The sequence below is a fragment of the Garra rufa genome, chromosome 4 (genome assembly GCF_049309525.1).
Source record: "Garra rufa chromosome 4, GarRuf1.0, whole genome shotgun sequence".
NCBI classification, from domain to species: domain Eukaryota; kingdom Metazoa; phylum Chordata; class Actinopteri; order Cypriniformes; family Cyprinidae; genus Garra; species Garra rufa.
The window spans coordinates 10,782,706-10,798,338 of NC_133364.1; the positions used below are offsets into that span (position 1 = coordinate 10,782,706).

Genomic DNA, 15,633 nt, shown 5'->3' on the forward strand with positions numbered 1-15,633 from the left:
CTTAGTAAACATCTAAAATTTGAACAGGTCCATAGAATGGTCCATATATTAATACTGTCTATTAAACAAAATATTGAACATGTTTACAAAACCATAAGGCAACGGAAACTTAAAAGCTTAACGCATTAACTGACTCTACAACAAAGAACAAAGCCATTACTTAGTATTCTACTTTATGAAATTAATATTAAAGGGTAATTAATTCAAGGATTAAAAAGACAACGCAACAACTACCGATTAATTTGTTGTTTTAAAAAGGCGAGTTCGACAGCGACATGTAAACAAAGCCGGTGATAAACCTTCACAGAGGGTTTTAACAGATTTTTAAAAATGTTTTGTTGCTTTTAGTCTATGTATCATTTAAGAACTGCGTATCCATGATTTTAGCAAACGTAAACACTGCTATGTAACGAGTGCTAGTCATTTTACAAGAGAAATCTAACGTCGCTTTATTAAAGAATACTAGCGAGTGGTGTGACCCTCGATTCCTGCACTTTATCGCACATTGTGTCGGTTTAATTTGCTGTTAAGCTGGTATATGCACCGTTTAAGTTGAAAGACATTGACAATGTGTCGCTGAGCTGCCATCTACACGGTCCGCTTGTACAAACAACCTGCACGTGTTGTGATGTGAAGGACAAGGTTGTCTCTCTTCCAAATAGGGCTGCAACGATTCGTCGACGTTGTCGACAAAAATCGATAATAGAAATAGTCGACAATGAATTTCATTGTCGATGTTGTCGCCAGACAACCGAGTGAGGCATCTTTCTGCCGAGAGTCGCACATACGCAGCTTCTATGCTGAGCGATAACATACAGAAATGGCGGCGTCCAACGCAGCAGCTGCGCGTACCAAAACACGCCCGTTTCACACATACTCCGTCTGCAGTGCGTTTTTTTTTCCACACCCATGTTAACGGATTAGAACGTTCACAATGTACGGACTGCAAACGCGTTCTGTGTGAAAGCAAAACGAGTCTGTGCTGCTTCTTCACCGCATACGTAACGCACACGGACTGTAGACGCACTGCAGACTGAGTATGTATGAAACAGGCGTAAAGTTTGGGAGCATTTTAGCCTGCTACGGCGAATTAAAATATTACCTGCATGGTCTGTAAAGCAGTCCTTGCGCATCACGGCAGCACCTCTGTGATGCACGAACATTTAAAGAGAAAGCACGTCGGACAGTTGAATGACACGGAGTTTGGCTGGCCTCGGTAAGATTTAAATAAAAGCCAATACGTTTTGTTTTGGATATACATTTTTGTTTACTGTTTTATTGCTGCTGATGGTTTACAGGAAGAAAATGTTTACTTGATTTTAATTTATTTTTTTCTTATAAAACAAATGTGCCTGTCCATTAAAAAAATTATAGAGTTTCTTAATTTATGCATTTATGTCTGTACTGACCGAGCACTGCGCCTAATTGGTTTTAGACAGGGCATTTTTATTTACTTTTAGTATGAATTGGCCTATCAGCAGCAAAATATGCATTTTTCATTGAAGTACCCCCTTCTTTCTTGTGTTTACTATAATTTTCCACATAATTAAAGCAATCTCATGCTAAATTTGAGAAAAATTGAATAATTATCCGATTAGTCGACTAATCGTTTCAATAGTCGGTGACTAGTCGACTATTAAAATAGTCGTTAGTTGCAGCCCTACTTCCAAATCATCCAAAGGTGTCACACCGAAGTTGAAGCCCGCTTCTGCCGCCTAATGGCGAGGATGGAAAACTACACTTCAGATTTTTACCATACAAGTTGTGTCGACTGCTCAAAAAAAATGCAAGCTGCTTCAGATTGCATGACTGACTTAATTTCAAAATGTCTAGCCTTCTTTAAAGTCCGTATTTATAGCGGAAAGCAAGTGAAAATAGCTGATTATCAGCTCCCTCTTGTGGCTAATACGTGTCACAATTAAAAACGAAGCTACAAAACCCAGGCGTCGTAAGCAGGGTTAACGATCAAAACGTTTGTTGTTGTTGTTGTTGTTGTTGTTGTTGTTAATTAAAATAAAGATGAAATAAAATACAATATAAAAATTTCATGAGAAACCTCAGTTAGCAAAATTGCTAATTTTCGTTCGGTTGTAGTTGAGGCGCTAACATTACTAACTGGTCAAATAAAATAAATAAACAGTAACATTAAAAAACGTTATTACGTATCGTATTTCACAATTTAGAATTTTTTTCTCAGAATTGCGTGATATAAACATACAATTGCGATTTTTTTTTACTCCTTTTTTCAGAATTTTGACATATAAACTAGCTATTGCGAGTTATAAAGTACAATTTTGAGGGGAAACGTTATGTTCTCACAATTGCGAGTTTATATCTAACAATTCTGACTTTATTTCTCAAGTTTGTCTCGCAATTCTGATTTTTAAGTTTATTTTACACAATTCTGAGAAAAATGTCAGAATCGCAAGTTTATACCTCAAAATTCTGACTTAATTTCTCAAAATTGCAACTTTATCAGAATTGTGAGTTTGTCTCGCAATTCTGACTTTTAACTTGAAATTGTGAGTTTATATCACACCATTCTCAGAAAAGTCAAAATTATTAGATGTAAACTCACAATTGCGAGAAAAAGTAAGCATTTTGAGTTTATATCTCATAATTCTGAGAAAAAAATCTGAATTATGAGTTTATAAAAAAAGTCAGAATTACAAGATGTAAACTCGCAATTACAATAAAAAAGTCAGAATTTTGAGTTTATATCTTGCATTTCTGGCTTTTAACTCGCAAATGCGAGTTTATATCACACAGTTCTACGAAAAAATGTCAGAATTGCGAGTTTATATCACAATTCTGAGAAAAAAAAGTGTCAGAATTACGAGATATAAATTCGCAATTGCGAGAAAAAAAAATCAAAATTGTGAGATAAAAAGTTGTAATTACTCTTTATTCAGTGGCGGCAACATATTAACCAATATTAACCAAATTTAAAAAAAATAATGAAACAAAAAAATAAATTTAATAAGTTTAAAATTTAATCAAAAGCATAGGGTATAAAAATAAATAACACTGGTTGTAGGTGAAAGGACTAAGTTTTGTTTTTTATTCATTTAAATTTATGTTTATCATGTATTTTTAGAAGCAGCCTTCATAATCACCATTTTAGCCATTTTGTTTGGTATTGCAGTGCATACATTAGACACATTTGTCCAAACAAAAAAATGTCAGATATTCTAATTTAGTAATAGAGTCCTTCCCTTTTAGCTTTTAGGAAAAAATCTGATGTTTATAACTTAAAATATCCCTGTTTCTCAATCTCTGAGCTACTGTAATTCACAAGAACAAATCATTTAAATGAGAAAATATCAATGACAAGAGGTGACAAAAGTTTGTTTATTCAATAAATAAACACAGAGGCACTAATTTACAGGTAAGGTCAATATTTAAACCATTCGATAAGTCTAGCGGACACGTGGAATGACGCAAACGTTCTCTAATATATCAGAAAAGTGCAGCTTTACGTAGCTTTATATCAGGTTTTACTGTTAAGCAGGAAAGTAGGCTACAAAAACTAGTCAAATCTAGATATACATAGACAAAAAAGTAACATTTAAAATAATAAACGTATTATGTTTTAAATACACCATTAAAAAAAAAGAAGCAAGTGTTGCTTCAGAATATTTAATGTTTTTTTTAACTGCACTGAGACACAGATGAGGCTCAGGAACTTGCATGATAAATAAATACTGAAGTGTTTTGATGCACGCATGTTTCTTTTGACAGTGATGATCCTGCATGCTGCATTTGTCCTTATAAAAAGGGAAGTCAGTGTTTTGTGTCTTGTTGATCAGTCTGATCCCTCTTCCTGGTTCTGGAGAATAGGATCTACATGCACAAAAAACCAATTAGTAGAGCGCTTACAATACTTATCCTTATTAGACTTAGTCAGTCAACTAGTTAACATCATTACCTGTCAGCGTTCCAAGCGGCAGGACTGAATCTGTGCTGATGTCCTCACTAGTAGGAATAAAGCTGCTTGGAGATGGGACCATGAGCACGGCTCCTTCGCCCATCCCAGAACTCTCTACCGTTTCCTCAGCTTTGGGAGAGTCGAGAGTCTAAAGAAAGAAAGGAGAATTTCATGAGCAGAAGGTTGGCATTAGAACACTTTGATTTTTGTAAGGGCTTCAGGTGATACCTTTTCTCCTTCTTGTATATCTTTTAATCTGTCTTCACTCTGTTCTTCTTCTACAGAGTGGTTTTGGTTTTCTGAAGGCTCTTCCTTCACGAGTTCCTGCTCTGCCTCCAGCTCTGATTGGCCGAGAGGGTCCGAGAGGTCCTCTGAGGTCACCGTTTGGATAATGATGCCAGGGTGTGACATCTGGACCGTCACATTCTCATTGTCGGTCTGATGCAGACAGTAAAAGTAAGTGGAATATATTTTAATATTATTTTTATTCATATTTTGAATTCGTTTTTATTTTAATTTTAGCTTTAATAGAATGATTTAAACGTAAAACCATTAAGTTTATTAAGTATACATTTGGTCATTTTGCTGTGTGTTTGTCGCTTTTATTCATTTTATTCACAAAGTTATATGTAAAATGTATATATTTTATTATAAATAACATACTATTGTAGTTTTTAATAATATTTTGAAGTAGTTTTTAATTATTTATATGTAGTCATTTAAATTGTACTTTTAATAAAATAATTAAAACAAAAATAATTGGAAATTAAAGTTTAGATTTAGTCATTTTGTTGCTGCTTTTGTCTTTTTTATTTCAAAAATGCATGTGCATATATATATATATATATATATATATATATATGTGTGTGTGTGTGTGTGTGTGTGTGTGTGTGTGTGTGTTTCAGTATTGTACTATTATATTTTTTTCATATTAATTAGTTTATTTTATTTGTACTTTGTCATTTAACTTTTTACTTATAATAAAATAAAAAGAAAATAATTGCAAATTAAAGTGTAGTTTTAGTAATTTTCATTTTTATTAATCTTTTTCAAATGTATGTCTTTATTGTCAATAGCATTCTATTGATATTACTATTAATATTTTGAATGAGAATATTTTGAATATTTTTATTTGATATATTTTATATTTATATTTTATTGTCATTTAATAAAACAATTTAAACAGAAAATAACTGCAAATTAAAGTTTAGTCTTAGTCATTTTGTTGTTTTTGTTATTTTTATTATTTTTTTTCCTTCAATAATGTATATGTAAAATTTTATATATTTTATTATTAATAAATATTAATTAATTGTAGTTTTATTAATATTGTGAATTAGTTATTGTTTTTATATATTCTTTGTCATTGAACTTTTTATAAAATAAAGCAGAAAATAATTGCAAATTTAAGTTTAGTTTTAGTAATTCTGTTGTAATTTTTTTATGTATATGTAAAATGAATATATTTTATTATCAATAATATACTAATGTAGTTTTGAATTAGCTTTTATTTTCTATATTTTCTTTCATTTAAATTTTACTTTGAATAAAATAAAAATAAAATAATTGCAAATTAAAGTGTAGTTTAAGTTATTTTCATTTTTATTGGTTTTTCACAAATGCATGTCAAATTTATATATTTTTATTATCAATAGCATACTCCTGTAGTTACTATTAATATTTTGAATTAGTTTTTAATTTTTTATATAATCTGTCATTTAAATTTCACTTTAAATAAAATAATTAAAACAGAAAATAATTGCAAATAGAAGTCTAGTTTGAGTAATTTTGTTTTTTATTTTTTTATTTTATTTTTTTCAAAAACGTAGTTTTTTTAATATTTTGAATTTGTTTTATTTGTTTATATTTTCCTTTTTTTAATTTTGAATTCAAATATTATAAAAAAAATAATTGCAAGTTTAGCTTTAGTAATTTTGTTGTTTTTGTCAAGTTTAGTTCGAGTAATTTTGTTTTTTATTTGGTTTATTTTTTTCAAAAACGTAGTTTTTTTAATATTTAGAATTTGTTTTATTTGTTTATATTTTCCTTTTTTTTATTTTGAATTCAAATATTTAAAAAAAAATAATTGCAAGTTTAGCTTTAGTAATTTTGTTGTTTTTGTCATTTTTTTTCCAATAATGTATATGTGAAATTTATAGATTTTATTATCAATAACATACTATTGCCATTTTTATTGATATTTGAAATGTGTTTTTATATATATATATATATATATATATATATATATATATATATATATATATATATATATAGTCATTCACTAAAATAAAATTAAAAACTTTTAAAACTTTCAATTTTAAACAAAAAATAATTGCAAATTAGTTTAGTTTGAGTAATGTTGTTAGTTTTAAAAATGCATATGTAAAATTTATAGATTTTATTATCAATAACATACTATTGTAGTTTCTATTAATATTTTGAATACATTTTTAGTCTTTGTCATTTTAATTTTCCTTTTAATAAAACAATTAAAACCTAAAAAAGTTTTTTGTCATTTTCATTAGTTTTTTTTATATCCACATATTTTTTATTAATTTTTATTTCCATTTTAGTTTAGTAATTTCAGTAGTTCAATATCAAACTAAACATAAAATGTTATAAAGTAAATGTTTTTTAAAAGTTTTAGTTGACTTTAATATCCCTTGTGCACACATAAGTCTTACCGTGAGGCTGTGTAATATAATCTGGTCTGGTGAAGATGGCGAAGCTGCAGCTGTGAGTGTGACTGTGGGATTGGCTGAGAGTGTGAGCGGGAGGCTCTGATTGGTTCCTGTCTGGAGGAAATACGTTCCAGGGGTGCCAGTGGGCTGCAAGTGAAATGACTAAGGAGAAAATGACACAAATGATTTATACAAACAACTTATAGTTATTTAATATTTTAATAGTTTTAAAAAATGATCTGAGATACTCACAGGTAGTAATTCAAAGGTCTGTAAAGCTCCAGAGTTCAACGTAATCGTTTCACTGTCTGAGGTACCGCCTGCACCGTCTGAAGAAGCTGTGAAGAGAGAACTGTTATAACAACAACATTCAAACTATCCACTGAAATACATTATCAGGTTATTTTACTCACAAACATGTGTGATCTGCACTGGGATCTGAACAGGGATTTGCAGTGCGGTAACAGGGCTGGGCGAAGCAGTAGCAGATCGGGAACCAACCACAACAACCTTGTTCATCACAGACGGCGGAGACTCTATAACATCCTGCAGCCCTTTCAACAAGACTACACAAGACAGGAAACACTGCTTCAGTGTCTGAATTCATAGTATACCAGACTATAAAACTATAAAGAATGTGTCTCACCAGAAAAAGGAAGTTCTTTGTGATTGGCCACTTGTCTTTTGATGGTCCACCATTTGCTCCGGAGCCACTGAGGCGAGCGAACGCTGCTCCACCCGCCGGACAGAATGTCCCAGTTAATCTCATTCTCATCATCCACATCCAGTTCAGCTATCCTGCTCAGATATTGTTATGATTAATGATTCATAATTAGTTTGTAAATAGATATGCAGTGGCCTTTTTGCTGTGAACTACCTGCGAACAAGGTTGATGTCGTCTTCTTTGGTCCACTCCGTGCCGCCGCTCTGTTTCCAGTTTAGGTAGTTGAGCCATTTGGAGCGGCACTGTTTCTCTGAGCGAGTGCCGACAAGTTCGGCTACCGATGCCCAAGAGACTCCCTGAGTTACGACGTCACCCGCCTCTGTGCCTGTCAACTCGTGGACCACCTCTGCCAACCTTCGCTCCTCCTCCTCTGTCCATTTTCCTAAAGCAATGGAGTTTAAGATGATGTTAGTGTCACACAGGATCATAACTTTTTCAACAGTGAAAATGTTTTAACTATATATATATATATATATCTAAAAGAATTGTATATATAAAGTGAACTATACAATATATTCTATTACTTACATCAGTGGTTCTCAATCCTGGTCCTGGGGGACCCCTGCTCTGCACATTTTGCATGTCTCCCGTATTTAACACACCTGATTGAGATCAGCTCATTAGGAGAGAGATCCATGAACTGAAATAACAAGCTGAAGATCTCAATCAGGTGTGTTAAATAAGAGAGACATGCAAAATGTGCAGAGCAGGGGTCCCCCAGGACCAGGATTGAGAACCACTGACTTACATAAATCATAAAAACATAATAATTCGTTTTTAGAATTACTTTTATAAAACATTTAGTTTACATCAATATATTAAATAATTCTAAAATAACAATTACAATATTTTTAAAAGTTAATGAATAATCTAATTATAATACAAATATAATGATACACATTTTGAATACATATATATATATATTTTATAAAAATATATAACAGAAACAATTGTTTAATTTACTTTGATATGTTCAATAATAGTAATAAAGTAACAATTGCTAAATTAATTAAAAGTTGATTAATTAATATTATAATTATAAAAAATACATAATGCTAAATATTTTAATAATGAAGTTTTAAAATATAGCTTTAATAAAAGAAACATGTTTCTATGTTGTAAAATATATTTTAAAACTTAATTATGAAACATAATTAGCACTATATTTACATAATCATTAAAATATTAATTAACTATTAAAAATGTAATTGTTTTATATATGCATTAATGCATGCACAATATTTTATTCTTTCATTAATAAAATAAATAAAATAAAAATAATTTTTATACATGCTTTTTAAAATTTAATTTATTTTACTAACGAATAATACAATTATAGTACAAAGTCAAATAAACAGTAAAATAATGCTATAGTATATTATAGTATTAATTATATTTACTATAATTTTAATAACATTTAATAATACTTTTATTTTTTATTAATAAAATAAATTGAATTTTTTTACATATGATTATTTTTATTTTATTTTATTTATTTTACTAATGAATGATAAAAACAATTATAGTAAAATAAAATAAACAGTAAAATAATGCTATAGTACATTTTAGTATTAAAGTAATATTACTATAATTTAAATAATTTATATAATAATAATTTAAAAAAAAATAATTTATATATGATTTTTTATTTATTTATTTTACTAATTAATGATAAAAACAATTACAGTGAAATAAATAAACAATAAAACAATGCTTCTGTACATTATAGTATTATAGTAATACTATTTACTATAATTTCAATTTCAAGTTACATAACAATACTTTTATAATTTATTAATAAAATAAAAATAATTTATATGATTATTCTTAATTTATTTATTTTACTAATGAATAAAAAAAATACAGTAAAATAAAACAGACAGTAAAATAATGCTATAGTATAGTATTATAGTAATTCTATTTACTATAATTTTAATAGCATATAATAATATGTGATTTTCTTTTAATTATTTTATTTTATTAATAAATAATGAAAAATTAAATTATAGTAAAATAATCCTAAAGTACATAAATAGTATTATTATTTAGTAATAATAATAATAGTAGTAGTAAGATAAAAAACAATTTTATTTATTTTACAAATAATAAATAGTCTAATTATAGTAAAATAAAATATATGGTTAAATAAAAAAGGTATATAATTATAAATGAATATATTTATTTATTTTGTATTTTATTCATGAATAATATAGTAAATAGCAAAATAGTAAAATAGCAAATATAGTAAATATTTTAAACAGATGTTTCTCCTGGTACAATTTTGGATACCAAAATAAAATATTTAAAGGTCCCATATTGTACACATTTCTGGAGCTTTATTTTAGTTGTTGATGTCCTTAAGAATATATATCTGCAGTATAAGTGCCAAAATCCATCTCAATATATTTTTACAGCTCCTTTTTTAGGAGCTCTGTCAAGAACAGGTCGATTTTTGGCCCATCTAATTAATATTCATGAGTGTCACTTCTGATTGGCCTGTTGTTTTCTGAGTGACGCACATCCAAGCCAACCACAAGTAACTATGGTCATGTATGCTGTAGCCTAGCCCGGGTGGGACGGTGTTTGGTGCTCGGGGTCGTGACTGAAGGCGGTGACTTGAGTAGATCGGACGTCATATTTTTACGGAAGTTACAGGGGCTCGTGAAAAGGAACGGCTACTTTATTCAGGCTGTGTGCAGTTTGCTGTGGACTGACTGTTTTGAAACTTATATGGTAGTTACATAACCCCTAGACCTCAGTTATCATGAAAAAAGCCAGGAAATTTCGATTTTGACAATATGGGACCTTTAAAAAACTGACCTGTGTTGCATGTGTCCTTCATGAGTCGGCACCGGTCCTTCACAGACGACGCACTGCGGCCAAGTGCCGCCCCAATGGTAGCCCAGTCATTTCCATGTTTCTGCCTTAACCTAATAACACACAGCCCCATCTGACAATGTAGACTCACAAATTCAGATCACACTTCATGGTATTCAAGAATCGTGGCTCAACTTACGCTTTCAATTTATCGATCTCCTCATCAGTGTATCTAAACGACAAAAACAGCACATATCAAATATTACACCAGTCATTTTAAGTATATAACTGTTTCTGTTTGCGTTTGTATATCTGCTTAAGAGACAAATAAAAGAGCCTAGGTCCTTACTTGCCTACGTGGTTTCGGTTATCGTACATTCGTAGTACGCGTCTATACACAGCGAACAGCGGTCTGTTCAATCCACATGCTATACTGCGGTAAAAATCCTTCCGCTCCTCTTTTGACATCTCAAAGATGATCTCCGCAGGGTCCTGAATCCCTCGGTTCTGATTCGGGATGTAAAGACAGATGAATATTGAGGGTGCAAATCAAAGATGGTGCAAATCAAATGTAATGCATGCTCACCTTTAAATAACGCTCTATGTTGCTCATCAGGACATCAATCTCCTCTTTTGACCACATACCCTGTTTCCATTTGTGACCTGAGGATATATGACAAATACTATGACTTTGTGTACTAATATCAGGTCTTATATTTCTTATGCTGGGTTTGTATGACAACACAGACTTGTATCTATGTGGAATATATCTTACCCTTATTAACCAGTGTGTCTTTATCCTCTTTCGTGGTGAACCAGGCTTGACTGACAGCTGATACATCTTTACCTTTCTTTTGAACAGAAGAATCCCCATCCTGTTGACAAACAACATTATATATATAACTAACTACTATACACTGGCGGTAAAAAGTCTGGGATGAGTAAGATTTTTTAATGTTTTTTAACAGTTTAGGTTTCTTATGCTCATCAAAGCTGCATTTATTTGATCACTGTAATATTGTGAAATATTATTTGAATGGAAAATAACTGTTTTCTATTTGAATATATTTTAAAATATAATCTATTCCTGTGATGCAAAGCTGAATTTTCAGCATCATTACTGCAGTCTTCAGTGTCACATGATCCTTCAGAAATCATTTTAATATGCTGATTTATTATCAATGTTAAAAAAAAAGTTGTGCTCCGAAAAAAATATTAAGCAGCACAACTGTTTCCAACATTGATAATAAATCAGCATAATACAATGATTTCTGAAGGATCATGTGACACTGAAGACTGGAGTAATTATGCTGAGAATTCAGCTTTGCATCACAGGAGTAAATTATATTTTAAAATATATTAAAATGGAAAACCATTATTTTATACTTTATACTTGAATCATTTTCACAATATTGAATTTTTTTCTGCAATATTAGGATAAATAACACACTAAATGAAGTGTTAAATCCACACAAAGCTAGCAATAAAAGCTGATTTTACACTGTATAATAAAAGCTGTATTACACTCATAAACATATGAACTAAGGTTTATACCGGTGTTTCAGAAAGATCGTCTGATTCCAGCTCCCCATCTCTCATTTCTGTAGCAGTCATTGTCACCTCGAAACTTTCATCACCTTCTGTAACTAAAAACAACACAAACCGGTTAATAAAATATCCCTCTTTACAGTTTAGTGCATTAGATATCTTAAAAACATTACAAATAAATGCATTTATGTAATTACTTATCTATTACATAGAAATTTATAATGTAATTTATTACTTTTTAATAATTAAACATGGTTAAACACTACCAGTCAAAAGATTTTTAATGTTTTTATGGAAGTCTCTTCTGCTCAACAAGCCTGCGTTTATTTGATCTAAAGTACAGCAAAAGTACAATTTTGAAATATTTTACTATATTTTAACTGCTTTGTATTTGAATGTATTTTATAATGTCATTTATTCCTGTGATGTCAAAGCTAAATCATTACTCCAGTCACATTATTCTTCAGAAATCATTCTAATATTCTGATTTGCTCCTCAAAACAAATTATTATTATTATAATGTTGAAAACAGCCAGTTAGAATTTTTTTTTAGGTTTCTTTGATGAATAGGAAATTCAGAAAAACAGCATTTATCTGAAAAAGAAATCTTTGCTAACATTTTAAATGATCACTTTTGATCAATTTAAGGTATCCTTGATAAATAAAAGTATTGATTTCCAGAATTTCTTTACTCAAAAAAAAAAAAATATATATATATATACTGACTCCAAGCTTTTTAATGTTATAGTGTATAATGTTACAAAAGCTTTTTATTTCAAATAAATGCTGATTTTCGGATCTCTCTGTTCATCAAAGAAAAAAAATGTACTCAATTGTTTTATAAATTGATAATAATATATATTTTTTCTTGAACAGCAAATCAGAATAATTTCTGAAAGATCATGTGACACTGAAGACTGGAGTAATGATGCTAAGAATTTAGCTTTGAAATCACAGGAATAAATTACATTATAAAATATATTCAAATAGAAATCAGTTATTTAAAATAGAAAAACTATTTCACAATTTTACAGTTTTTGCTGTACTTTATATCAAATAAATGCAGCCTTGGTGAGCAGAAGAGACTTCTTTATTTTATTTTATTTTCATTGGTACATGTATCCAGGATTTTATGTATCCTGGATTTATTTTTTTATTTTTTTATTTTATTTCACTTTTATTTCACTATTTTATTTTTTGCTAACCTTTTTATACATGTAAAAAATGTCCAAGGATGTTATGTATCCAGTATTTATTTATTTGCTAAAACCCCTATTTTATGTATCCAGTGTTTAATTAAATTAATTAATTAATATGTATTTCATTAATTAAGTAATTTGCTAAAATCCTTTTTATGCTTTGTAAAATAGATTTAGTCTTTTTTTTTTGCACATGTATCCAGGATTTTATGTTTTATTTTATTATTTTTCTTACTAAAAACCTTTTTATGCATGTCAAAAAAAATTGTTCAAGATTTTTTTTGTACATGTATCCAGAATGCATTTTTTATTTTATTTATTTAGGATTTTTTTATTTTTTATTTTATTGTATTGTATTTCAATTTTATTTTCTTTGCTAAAAAACATTTTATGCATGTAAAAAAAAAAGGTAAAATATATTCAAATAGAAACCAGTTATTTAAAATAGTAAAACTATTTCACAATTTTATTGTTTTTGCAAATAAATGCAGCCTTGGTGAGCAATAGAGGCTTCTTTAAATGACATTAAAAATCTTACTGTTCAAAAACTTTTGACTGGTAGTATATATGCATGTGTGTTTATACTCACTTGGCAGAGTGACAACAGAGTACTCCGTTGAGGTAGAGTCCTGAGGATCATCTCCATCTACACTGGACAATCGTAGTCGTTTGTGAACAGGTTCAGTTGTCCCGTCTGAACCCAGATCCTCCCCATCTGCATTTCCAAATCATACATATATATATATAAACAAAGCACAATATCATGAGATGAATCACAGGTCATGATCATTTTCAACCTGGAGGAGTGTCTCACCATTCTGAGGGCAGTGCAGAATTATATTTCCATCAGTGTCCTGAGTAAACGTGACAGAATTGACGGATTCAAGAGTCACAGTAGCTGGGACATCTCCTGTGTTCATGCTCAGCCTATAGGTTAAAACACATACAGTCAGAAAGGGTCATTTATAATGTGCTAATGATAAACCTAAACACTATAATGGATATTCAGTATACTAAAGCTGTTGTATATATATTACCATAGACATTTAAGCTTATGGAAACATGAATAAAACAGACAAATGTATGACTCGCGACCTCAGTTAAAACATTTTTAGGATAACAAAAGCATAAAATAATAATATGTACCATTCCTGTTGTAAATTTCCTATGTGCTCTTTTTATATAAGCAGAAGAGGAATAATGAGACGCCATGTTTATGTGCAACATGAAGGCGTGAGCTATCGACGGTTTTTGTTCGATGTCGCTGCGTTATTTTTTATATACAGAATAAAAAAGGTACAAGTCCAGCGCACAGAGGTGAGCGAAAGTGAAATTTAGCTTTGGTTTTGGTACTTACTTCCTGTTTTGGGTACGGGGACTTCGCAGTGACCAGGATGAAGGCAAATACCAGGATGGAGGATACGCTTTTTTTTCTGCCTCGCCTCATACAGAGCGGAAGTGCCTACCGAAGCCCGCTGTTGACTTCCGTTTCTGAAAGCTGTTTGAATGTTTGGGTTCGTTTGTTTTCAAAAGTGCGAATTTATGTGGGTTGTGTCCTTATATGTGGACGAAAGCCGTTTTGTTTTGTTGTTAGCACTTGTCACTACTTATTATTGTTAATTTTTTTTTCACATTCATGTGTTTATTTTATTTTTTTATTTAAAAAAAATGAATAATTGTTTATGATTGTAATGCATCGTGAATTGAATGTTAATTGTTCAAGTAATGCAAAAAAAAAAAAAAAAAAATTCTATATAAAAAGTCTTTGGAATCGCAAGGCAAATAATTATTTCAATTATTACAGGTCGGGTAGTGTCACAAACACATTACATTGTTAGTTTTATAACAACATTATTATATATTATTTTGATATATTATTTTATATTTTATAAACTGCCGTAAATTGTTTAGTCGTACTTCAGACAGGAAGTAGAAAAAAATAAATAAAAAAAATAAAGTAAATGTAAAAATCGATAACACAGCCATTAACACATGTTTTAAAGCTTGTATTATATTTATTATTAAATCTGTAAAGCAAAACCTGCGTTTCTGCACATGCGCGGTGCAAATCGTAGTGACAGCACTCTCACATTTGAACTACAAATGATGAATTAAAACGCTTTCAGATTGATTTTAGTGTCAACAGCGCCATCTCCTGTTGATTCTGGAGAAACATGTCACTTACTGTTTATTAAAGTGGCATATCTTTAGGAAAAATGTAAACCATGTTTGCTTATTGATTGATTGCTTGATTTGTTTGTTTGCCTGTTTAGGAAAGCGCTGTCAGAACAATGTAATTTGATTTACAATGACTTATTTCGAGTAAAAAATTTTAAACACTTTCATGTGTATGTTTTTTCTTTGTAACAGGGTGAAAATTATTATAATCACTGCTGATATTCTTATAATAATGCATGCATAAGCCATTAGCAATTTCAATCATTCGTTCATACAGTCATTCATTCGTTTATTCGTTTTTTTGTTTTTTGTTTTCATTGGTACATGTATCCAGGATTTTATGTATCCTGGATGTATTATTATTATTTTTTTTTATTTTTTTTTTACTTTTATTTCACTACTTTATTTTTTGTTGACCTTTTTATGCATGTCAAAAAATGTCCAAGGATTTTATATAACCAGTATTTATTTATTTGCTAAGAGCCCCTATTTTATGTATCCAGTGTTTAATTAAAATAATTAATTCATTCATTAATAATTCATTAATTAATTAGCTAA

At 29.8% G+C, this 15,633-nt stretch overlaps 1 protein-coding gene across 2 annotated transcripts; it reads right to left on the reverse strand.

The window, feature by feature from the left end:
* Window positions 1–3,337: 3,337 nt before the first annotated feature.
* On the reverse strand, window positions 3,338–14,323 carry dmtf1 (cyclin D binding myb-like transcription factor 1). Of its 2 annotated transcripts, none has more exons than XM_073838508.1 (17): window positions 14,255–14,323; window positions 13,712–13,824; window positions 13,487–13,612; window positions 11,705–11,796; window positions 10,926–11,025; window positions 10,737–10,813; window positions 10,500–10,657; window positions 10,350–10,382; window positions 10,154–10,263; window positions 7,487–7,715; window positions 7,256–7,407; window positions 7,023–7,175; window positions 6,862–6,947; window positions 6,613–6,771; window positions 4,157–4,366; window positions 3,929–4,076; window positions 3,338–3,843 (listed from the first exon to the last, which is right to left on the reverse strand). In XM_073838508.1, the coding sequence occupies exons 2-17, from the start codon at window positions 13,815–13,817 to the stop codon at window positions 3,806–3,808; spliced, it is 1,977 nt and encodes a 658-aa protein (XP_073694609.1). In that variant the 5' UTR covers window positions 13,818–13,824; window positions 14,255–14,323; the 3' UTR covers window positions 3,338–3,805. The 2 variants fall into 2 exon arrangements, with proteins under 2 accessions (XP_073694609.1, XP_073694610.1); XM_073838509.1 differs by lacking the exon at window positions 14,255–14,323 and adding an exon at window positions 14,044–14,229.
* Between the last annotated feature and the right edge of the window lie 1,310 nt (window positions 14,324–15,633).